The sequence below is a fragment of the Bidens hawaiensis genome, unplaced genomic scaffold (assembly GCF_021521415.1).
Source record: "Bidens hawaiensis isolate Kalapana, Puna unplaced genomic scaffold, B.hawaiensis_p1.1 tig00008086_1, whole genome shotgun sequence".
NCBI classification, from domain to species: Eukaryota; Viridiplantae; Streptophyta; class Magnoliopsida; order Asterales; family Asteraceae; genus Bidens; species Bidens hawaiensis.
In genome coordinates, this window is record NW_027491572.1 from 263,788 (window position 1) to 274,406 (window position 10,619).

Below are 10,619 nucleotides of genomic sequence, written 5' to 3' on the forward strand. Positions count from 1 at the left end.
ACAGCCGACCTTATTACTGTTGGCCGTAACCTATCCACCAACCAGCATGGCCTGTGCATAGTCCACTGTTGATAGAACAGGAATACTATTCAGCCGGCTGTACCTGCTTGGAAACCTACCCTCGGCTATAAATACTCCAACACCTTGGAATGGTAAGAACATCATCTGATATCTCAATCTTATCTAGCAATCTCTTAATATACTCTTATATTCAGAGCAATATAGTCTGATTCTCACGCCGGAGGGTGGTCACAAGGAGGAACCCCCCCCTTCTCAGTGACGAGCTTACGGTGTCTGTTTTGCAGGTCCCCTGAAGAACAACCTTCTCTGCTAGACCTCATCCGTGGGAAACATTACTTAACCCCCAGATTATCTATAATCTGTCCAGGGTTCACTTAGTGTTTCTTCAAACACTTACATGCATGCTCTTAGTTATGAAGTATAACACAAGCTAAACATCACTAGCATGCCAGACTAATAATTTATAAAATCTAAATTAGTTACAATTACTATACGAGTAATATGGGTTTTTCTAACACATAAAACGTAGGGGAAAAATCATTGTTAACCACTTCTAGACCGAGTGTTATGAAAGGGGGTTAGTTAACGAAAAGTGCCGTCACGTCACTGCCAGATATGAGAATGAGGATTAACTAACTAAGCTCTCAAATGAGTGTGCGGTATTTTGATTGGTTGTAGCTAGTCCCACCATTTGAGCCCTTCATTTCTTTAGTGCATTGGCGCTTAGGGGTGCATCTTCTACTTTACCGCCCCCATTACTTCATGTGTGTGTATGACACCCGAAAATGATAATGTGAACAAAACTAACGCTCATTTGTGTCCATAACACATGTTTTTAGAGCTAGGTATACTTTGGAAAGACTTGTGAGTAAATGCATAAAGTAAATTAAACAAAGCAACTAAGAAATTTTTGTATACAATAATAAGAAAACATGTTACATTAAGTCAGTTCGCATACTTGAATATTACGAATTATTATTAATAAAGTGTAGTTCAGCCCGGATCTCAGATCAAAGTACGAGAATATAAGTAAATCATGCATGTCATGACCTTAATTTGAACAAGTATTTCATTTTTTTATATTTGTAGTTTAATTCAGAAACACTAACTATATTATTACCTATCACTTGTGTCCGGGTGATGGTTGCCTTGGGTCAAGCCTGGCCCAAGGGGAGGGCGAGGAGGGTAACGAACCCGGGCCTATTCTTTTAAGAGGCTCGTAATTGTTAAAAAAAAATAAATTTTATATTTTATATATAGCTTTGTTTTAACATAAAAGCCTATAAATGACTCTTAGGTTGAATGGAAAGTTTGACAATTAGTAATCTTTTTCTAATAGAAAAAAAAACTTCTATTTGTTTCATATGAGTCATTTTGGTAACATGTTTATTATTATTTGTTTGTTTTGGGTTTTGAAAAACAATCTTATTAGTAAAATTGTCAAATTATTTATTACATAATTGAGAAGTTGATTTTAGAGACCCTATTTTTTTACTCGTCCGAGGCCCCAAAATTTTAAGGGGTTCTGGTAGACGGCCTTGCCTTGGGTTCACTAGTGGAGACCAAACTCGATCCCCACTTATGTCATTTCTGGTGGATTATGACAATGAAAGATTTGAGTTAGGTCTTGTGCAAGGTTGTCAGTTCGAATCCCAAGTCCCCCTTGGTTTTCATCCCACCGTGTGTTACGCCCAAAGGTTATGCTCTTGTGGCGGCACAACGACTATCAAGTGGCACCCGACTGTATGGTTTTCCGCGAGAATGTTAAGCCAAACTCTGAAGCCAGCGTGTAGTTTGTGGATCCGGTTAAGACAAGATAGTCTAACTAGAGTGGGGCAACAAAGCACTTCAAATTTAAGAAAAGTCGTCGTTCTAAAAAAATATAATCTATCTATCTATATATATAATTGCCTATATAAAAATCCTATGTGTTGCGACATGGTTGCTCCGCACCCCCTTTCGGGCCACCAGATTGCTTCATTCCTGAATGGTGGCTTCTTATGCGTTTGACCCAAATTCGCGGGTATGGGTCTTACCAAACCTGGATAATCCTTAAACGGGTTGTATCATCTCATTTATTTATAAAACCTTTTATTGTCAAATAATAATTTTTGCAGGTCATGGGCCTCACCAAACATGGATAATTGTTAAACGGGTTATAACATCTCAATTATTTGTGAAACCCCTTAATCATCAAACAATAATTTTCACGGGTCACGGGTCTCACGAAACCCGGATGACCCTTAAATGGGTTATAAGATCTCATTTATTTGTGAAACTCTTTTAACATCAAACTTTAATATAATTTCTCTCATCTACATATTCCTTGTCGCTGGTCTATCCTCTCCATCACCGGTTTACTTATGATTACCACTCACCATCGTCAACCTCCTCTCTCATGCATCAACCACCATCATAACCTACATTAACGGTCCTTTTTCACAGGACAAATATTTGTTTTCATGCTTGTTTGTTTAAAAAAAATCAACATATTCGTGTTCGTTTATGTTCATTCATTAAAAATATAAGAAACCTACACATCTCAATTGAAAGAGCCCTAACGTTAAATAAATATAATTAGCGTAACAAATACTATATACGTATTAAATTAAAACAAAGCTACGTTAAAACATAAAACAAATCACTACAAAATATAAAAATAGCAAAACGATTAAAAAACAAAAACCTAAATAAAACCTCATGGCTAAAACCTAGTTAATAAATAAAGGAAAGGGAAAAGATTTTAATGAATAAAATTTGAAACTGGTTTTTTGAGATTTCATGTTGCAGATTGTAAACAGTGTGTGTTGAATATTCATGTTCCATTCCATCATTGCACATTTACAAGTGTGGATGGGTCTGCATAAATAAATAAAAGTAAAAATAAAAAAATAACCAACCAATCCAATCCAATCCAATCCAATCCAATCCAAATTCTCCGGATCCTCTCTGCAACGGACTAACGCCAGAAGAAGAAACCACCGGTTCCGATGAACTTGCAGCATTCTCCAATCTAACAACGTAAATAACAATCACCAAAGAAAGCTAACTAAATCCAATTTAATACAAAAACCTTCTAACTTTGGTTGTGCTGAAATTACAGGAGAGATCCGAACAATCCAGCGTTTCATAGAGCCTATTTTTGTACCAATTTTTAGGCCTTTGATTCGTCATATTGTAAGTTATCCTTCCTTTATTGCATATGCTGATTCTTCTTATGATTCTAACTTATCCTTCATAATGGGTTTTCAAACTATGCAATCTGCTAATTGTTTGTTCCGAGTAAAACACACTCAACTGTTAGCGAACATGAACAAAAACTTTGTGTTCGTTCATGTTCGTTTACATATTGATAGAAAATAATTAAATATTATCTGTCTGTATATAACAAATTATATCACCTTTATATGTTTTATATTTGCTCGTTTATATTTGTTTGTGCCAATTACGTATGTTCATTTATGCTTGTTTATATTTGCTTAATTATGTTCATTTTGATTTAAATGAATGGACATGAACACAAGTATTTGCTCGATTAAGTGTTCGTGTTCGTTTAAACTTAAATGAACGAACACAAAATGCCCTTGTTCGTGTTCGTTTACAGGCCTAGGTCCGTCTAGCAGAGGTCTCAGGTTTGAATCCAGCTTTATCTGCCTAGGCTACCTGCCCAACACGAGCTGAGTTTTACTTGATCCCATTGGCTAGTAAGGTATATTAGTGGGGGGTCTATGAGTTTCCCGTTACAAGGTTATAAAAAAGGGCATTCATTGCTTACTATTTGAAGTGTGTATTTGATAGGAATCATGTTCTAGTTTCTAGTCTATGAGGGGGTCAAGTGCAGGTATCAATAACTAATAGGGGGAGGAGAGTATGCTTATGTTTAAGATGGCATTGCTATGGCTCCTGCGTATGTGGTGAGAGAGGGGAATCTATTGCAACTTTTCTTTTTACGATTTCGTAATACAATCGTTCAGCCATTTGTCTCTCTTATTCTCTTCTCTAAACTTAACCGATTACAACCAGAACATATCAAACCTTATCAGTATTTCAAAAGGGTAAAATTGACATTCAGCTAGCCAAAAATGACTTTAGTTGTACATGAAAATGTGTTTTCACGGATGATTATTTTGGGACGGAGGGTGTAATTGAATGTCCATAAATCTCCAGGTAGAAGAGCGGATTGGGCTGGCAAGTCCGGAGCTTCTGGCCAGCTTGAACGAGTAAACATAAACATATTATAAAGTGTCAGCTATAATCAGTAATTCTCATGTAACCCATCTTATTATTATTTTTCTACTAGGAACCCTCAAAACAACAGGATCAGTACTTCAGTTCCAAGAAGATTAAAGCTAAAGTTCATTAACAAGATTGCTCTACCAGTCTTAACTGGAATTCCTCTTTTAGGAGAAAATAAAAAACCCATTGAAATAGCTTTAGTTGATGCTCTTACTGAACAGATAGTCAATACCGGGACCGAATCTTCTGCAAAACTGGAAATAATGGGTTTTCATGTTGGTGATCATGATGATGGTTGGACATTTGAAGACTTTCAAGAACAGATTATGAGTGAAAGAACAGGCAAGCGAATCCTTCAAGGAAATACCTGCTTGCAGCTAAAAGAAGGTGTTGGTTTCGTTCATGACGTTCGTTTTACTCATGATTCACAACATACCAAAAACGGGTTGTACAGATTGGGGGCAATTGTTGTGGATACTGCTTTGATGAAACACGTGGAAGCAGCATGTACAGAAACATTTGTCGTGAAGGATAAACGTGCTATCTGTAAGTATGTTAATAATAATTTTGGGAATTCCGGTTTCTTTTCATATATATGTGCTCTTGTTTTTTTTTTTTTATTATGCAGATTATGAAAAACACACGTGCCCGTTGTTATCTGATAAGGTTTGTCACTTACAGCAGATAAGATATAAAGGTGCCCGCTACAAAAAATTGCAAGATGAAAAAGTGGAGACTGTGAGGGATTTGCTGATTCTACTCTACACGGATCCGAGACGGCTTGAAAAGGTAGTCACTAAGCTTCATTATGCATGTATATTGTTATTACTTATTCACTTTAAGCTAATAATAATAATAATGCATTTTCTTGTAACGTTTGCAGATCCTTGAATTAAAAGCTTCTTCCAAGATTTGGATAGACATTGTAAAAAACGCTCAGGCGTCCAAAGGAATGTTTTTGTATCTTGATCCTAGAAAAACCGGCATTGTTCTTGATGCCAGACGACAATTAAAAGCATTAATATTAGATCCTCATCTGTACATACCAGTTGACCACCTATCTGATCAACAAAAGGCAGAAGCTCAAAATCTAGTGAAGTTTGCATCTGAACACTTGCAGGCACTCGACTATTTCGAAGATGAGATTTCTCTTAAAAAACATCTTCAGTCAGGCCCCGGTTTCACCGCATTACCAGAGGAACCACCATCAACCTCTTCACGGGTCACTGAAGCTTGTTTGAATAACTCAAGCCATACACCGTTTGTGACCTCTGAATCAGAACGTGGAAAAGAAATGGTCCCGTTTGATGATGACATGATCTATTCAACAAACTATAACCACGAACATATTTCATTTCATCCACCCACTTTAACAAGTCCAAACGGGCCTAACTTTTGGTCTGCTACATCGTCTCAGGCTTCTAAGCCTCTCGACACTTGTGGGCTAGTAAATACATACGACACCAGCAGCCAAAATTGGGAAGAACCAGAGTTCGATGACATTATGAATTACCTTTCTGCCATTCTGTCTGAAAGTCCTAGCATCGAATGTCATTCAACTGTTTCTGTGTGTACTATAGCCGGGACACGATGGAGAAAAGCGTCGAAATTGCTAAGACGGAATTCTGTTAGAGAAAGGATTAGTCTTTTAACAGAAATTCAACCCCTTAAAAAGCAAAAATGTTGTTAATATAGCTTGAAAGAGTCACACAACTTCTTTTATTGCATGTTGTATGAGGAAATTTTAGTTTTTTTTACTTCTCTAGGGAGGTTCGTTGTTGTTTGGCTATTGATATATATCATATATCTACTGTCTTTGTATAAATAAGATTTTGATGTTCGAATTTGTACTGTAAGCTTTCTTCAACTTATGCTAGTTCTGCTATTTGAATTATAACCAAAGCTTAATGACTCGAGTGATTGGTAAAACTAGGTGAGATAGTGGATCCCTATTTCTACTGCTTGCCAGGGCCGGCTTTCAAGGAGGGTGGAATGGTTGACGGGTCCCAGCCTGACACTCAGCTAGGCCTAAAAAATATTTATATATATATATTTTTAAATTTATATATATATATATATATATATATATATAAATTTATGAAAAGAAATATGGGTTATCCGGTAGAGACTCAAGTTTGAATCTCACTTGTGTCGCTTTTGGGTAGAGACTCAAGTTTGAATCTCACTTGGCCTTGTGCAAAGGTTGTCGGTTCAAACCCAGAGCCCACCCGGGTTTTCGTCCCACCGTGTGTTACGTCAGAGTTCTGCTCTTGTGGTGGCACAACGAATGTCAAGTGGCAGTTGGTGGTATGGTTTTCCGGGGAACACCCAAGCCAAGCTCTGAAGCCAGCGTGAGCTCGGTTAAGACAACATAGTCTGGCCAGAGTGGGGACATAGGGGCTCTCTAAATTTGGAGAGTGTGGTAGCCTAGATAAAAGAAAGTCGCTGTTCTAAAAAGTTTAAGCTATTTTTTATACAAATTTATTTGTGCACAACCTAAATCATAACCAAATAAGCCCTTAATTATTTAAACCCAACCAAAACCCTTTTACTTAGGGCCTAAAAAAATTTTCATCTTCGACCCAAAATTTTTTTACACTTATCAGAGACGACCCTATTGTTTGTTGCCAATTCGGATGGTATGGACACGTGGCATGCTCCGTGAATTCCTCTATTTGAGATAGAAAATCTTGAATAGTAGCTCTGCATCGACGAGATCCTACAAAATGTTCCAATGCTCATACGGAAGATATAAGGAGCATGTATTGTTTTACAAAATGTTTCAATACTTTCAATGCTCCTAAATCTTGATATATTTCGGGGGTGTTTGGATTGCTTATTCTCACCAACTTACATGTTATTAACTTTTTGAAAAGTAATAACGTGTTTGGAATTACTTATATTATGAGAGAAAAAGTTTCATAAGTTACAATGTTGTAACTTATGAACTTAATGAAAAATTACAAGAAGATAAAATAAAGAATCCCAAACACCCCCTTCAAGTTGGAGGTGGTTAAATGTTGACAACTACAAAATGTATTGTTTTAGGAGGTTTGCTTTGATTTAAAGGTTTTGATGGAGCCACAACATGTATTTCTAGTTAAGAGTTTTTTATTTTATTTTTTTTAGTATGTTTCTTATAAATGAGTGTTTATCTTAATATTTATTTAAAGACTTCCATTTCTTTTTATGTATAGGTGGACAAAGAGAAAGAAATGTTCTAATTCAACTAATGTTTTAACGTGAATTAAAAGTATGTTAAATATACTAGCTGAAAATATTCAGTGAATTAAAGTTAGGTGAAAAGATTCATGTAAACTAAAAGTTTTCTGAATACATACAAAAATCAGTTGAATCATGTAAAGCATTCATGCCGGTCGCTTTTTGTTTATTTGATTGTGACATATTGTGATACCCGACCATACTCTAAAAAAAAATCATTGTTCGTAATCCGCTATCTAAGATAATTGATCTTAAAGTAGCTCACCATGTGTCTAGCCCTGCGGTATTGTTGCAATATGACGAAAAGTGAATTCGCCATCTCAATTGTGGATCCGACAAAGCATGCCAACTCACATGATAATTGCTAGCTTAGAAGTGTTGGGTTGATGACTGGTTACCTTGATCCGCTATCTCTTGTAACAAATTACGAAGTTTCCAAACAAGCAAGCTCATGTTAAAAACCTAATAATAATTGGAAGAATGAAAATACCAAACACGTTACAAACATAATAGAAATAGAATCAATACTACAATAATTCTCAAATTGAAATTTTAACAAGCACGACAATTATGAAGTGTTTGGGATTACTTATTTTATTATCTCCTGTGACTTATAATAATAACTTATTATAAATAGTTCAACTTTACAACTCATGATAAGTTATTATTAAGATTACACAAGAAACACCCGCGCAGATAGATACATATTATTTATAGCAATAACAATAATAATAAGTTACCAGCCAAGATCCAGCGTCAAAGCAAATGGCTTATTCCTTGCTCAGACGCGGCACCATAGTTTTTGGTCATCAGCAGGTATCGATCAATCTATGTAGTTATTTGTTGTCAATTGACGAGTGTTTTCAATTGAATAATTGCTTTTGATTTTGATTTAGGCGGCCGAGGGTTTAAGATTGCAACCTACACGTCAGATTCATGTACAGCCTGGAGTCCGAGAGCAAGCTGTAAGTAAGTAATAATAATAATAATAATAATAATAATAATAATAATAATAATAATAATTATTATTATTATTATTATTCATTTCAATCTGCTCATCATTTGTATGTGTATGTGTATGTGTATGTGTATGTGTGGTAGGTTAGGTTAAGATCAGGACCCTAATTCACGTGTTGGAGCCCTAATTGGGTTCATGATTTCTAGTTTAATTATTAATAGATACAACTTGATGGGTTGGTTGGTTAGTTAGTTAGTTTAGTCACCAACAAGTAGCAGTGGAACGACGACTTTTTTGTGTGTTAGGTCACCGCACTCCCCAAATTTGGAGAGGCCGTTGCCCCACTCTTGTTTCAGAGTTTGGCTTGGGCACTCCTCCGGCAAACCATGCCGCCGGCTGACACTTGAGAGTCATTGTGCCACCACAAGAGCAGAACTCTCCAGCGTGACACACGGTGGGACTAAAACCCGGGTGGGCTCAGGATTCGAACTGACAACCTCGCAAGGCCTAGCTCAAATCCTTCATTGCTATTATCCACCAAAAGTGACACAAGTGGGGATCAAACTTGGGTCTCCACGGGAGAACCCAAGCCTCCTAAGTTCTACCACTAGGCCACAAGGGGGGAAAACAAGTAGCAGTAGTAGTTGGTTTAGCCTGAACTTAGTAGTAGTAGTTAGTTCAGCACTTGGATTAAAACAAGTTGAGAGGGTATAATGAATGAGTCTTTATGTCATGGAAAGCTAAGCTGCATATTATGAGTCAAATTACTAGTCCCTCCCTGTATAGCATTACATTACTTTTATTTCTTGCCTGATTTTGCCACTTGCTGCGATTTTTCAAGGCGATCGCAAGTATTCTAATTTTAAATTTTTAGGAAACTTTCATGGTTATTTAGCATGGTTTAATGTGTGTGTTCTGAAGATTGGCAATCAAGATTTGTTTGTTTAATAAAATCAATGTTTTGTGTGTGGCCATTATAGCTACCAAACAGCGTGAATAAAGAATATTTTTTTATTGTTCCATTCTGTAGTATAAACCACCCCAATCAGTCTTTGATCTACATAGCGTGGTTAAAAAGCATTAGTACCTGATTTAATGGAATGTTGGTATTGAGGATATGCACAAACATCATATCTTGTATATCAGTCTGTAGCAATCTTGGTTTGATAAGAGGTCGGAGGGGTGGCTGGATATGGAGGAGGTGGCGTGTTTCACTGCCATTTGCACAGAGAAGATTACCGAGCCGATGAATAAAAAAACACAACTATAGCCACCATAATTACAGAGAAGATCACAGAGAAGAACTGATTGAACGTTCAATTTTGGCTATTTTGGGCATAATATTTGACACTTGTTTGTGGAGGTACAACTGATTTTTCTTAAGAATGCTATGTTTCTTTTAACTAAACATTTCACACAAGGTGCAGTTAAGTATTATAAACATCAAATAACCACGGTTTTAGCAAAATGTCTGGAAAAATCTAGCTTTATGATGGCCAAAGTGTAATAAATAGAAATTTTTGAGCTAGTTTTTTCATCAGCAATTTGTAGTTAGTTCAGCACTTAAACTGATAAAAGTTTGTAGGGTATTATGCCATGGAAGCTGCATATTATGAGTAAAATTAGAAGTTCCTGTATAGCTTTTTATTTCTTGCTTGATTTTGCTAAACTCTTCACTGTGAATTGTGATTATAAGGGCTCCTTGCCATTTCTCTTGGCAATCACAAGTCTTCTAATTTTCAAGTTCTTAGGTTTGTATTACCGCAGCATTTGAGCTTAGCGTCTCAGGTTATTTAGTGTATTCAATATTGGCAATTATAGCTACCAAACACCGTTTTCAAGGAGTAATATCTATTATTTTGTTGTTCCATACTGATGCATAAACCACCCCAATCAGTCTTTTTGATCTACACTGTGGTTAAGAAGATTTATATTTTTACATATTTAACCGTAACTTCTTGGAAACTTACGTGTAATCTACGTGTCTAAAAACATGTGAAAATATATGCTGCAATCCACAGTTTTTTATTTAAGATCTTATCTGTTTACTTCTCCCTTATGGCTATATTCTTTGTAACAAATTTTAATCTTCTCAACCTTACTTAAAATTAACAAGAGATTACGACTCCATGTCCAACTTGATATTAGTTGCTTAGGAATATTTGCCCACCAACTTATTGTA

At 36.1% G+C, this 10,619-nt stretch overlaps 1 protein-coding gene across 1 annotated transcript; it reads left to right on the top strand.

Moving 5' to 3' along the window:
- The first annotated feature begins 1,602 nt into the window (after nt 1–1,602).
- On the top strand, nt 1,603–5,972 carry LOC143636906 (calmodulin-binding protein 60 A-like). Its single transcript, XM_077104386.1, has 6 exons — nt 1,603–1,657; nt 3,125–3,198; nt 4,189–4,241; nt 4,322–4,803; nt 4,886–5,046; nt 5,141–5,972. Exons 1-6 carry the CDS (start codon nt 1,603–1,605, stop codon nt 5,945–5,947), a joined length of 1,632 nt encoding a protein of 543 aa, XP_076960501.1. The 3' UTR covers nt 5,948–5,972.
- The last annotated feature ends 4,647 nt before the right edge of the window (nt 5,973–10,619 follow it).

Coding starts and splice junctions, on each gene's coding strand:
- LOC143636906 (XM_077104386.1), top strand. CDS start 1,603: ATGTCATTTCTGGTGGATTATGACAATGAAAGATTTGAGTTAGGTCTT. Junction 1,658..3,124: donor TGAGTTAGGTCTTGTGCAAG/GTTGTCAGTTCG, acceptor CTGAAATTACAG/GAGAGATCCGAACAATCCAG. Junction 4,242..4,321: donor CTTCTGGCCAGCTTGAACGA/GTAAACATAAAC, acceptor TTTTTCTACTAG/GAACCCTCAAAACAACAGGA.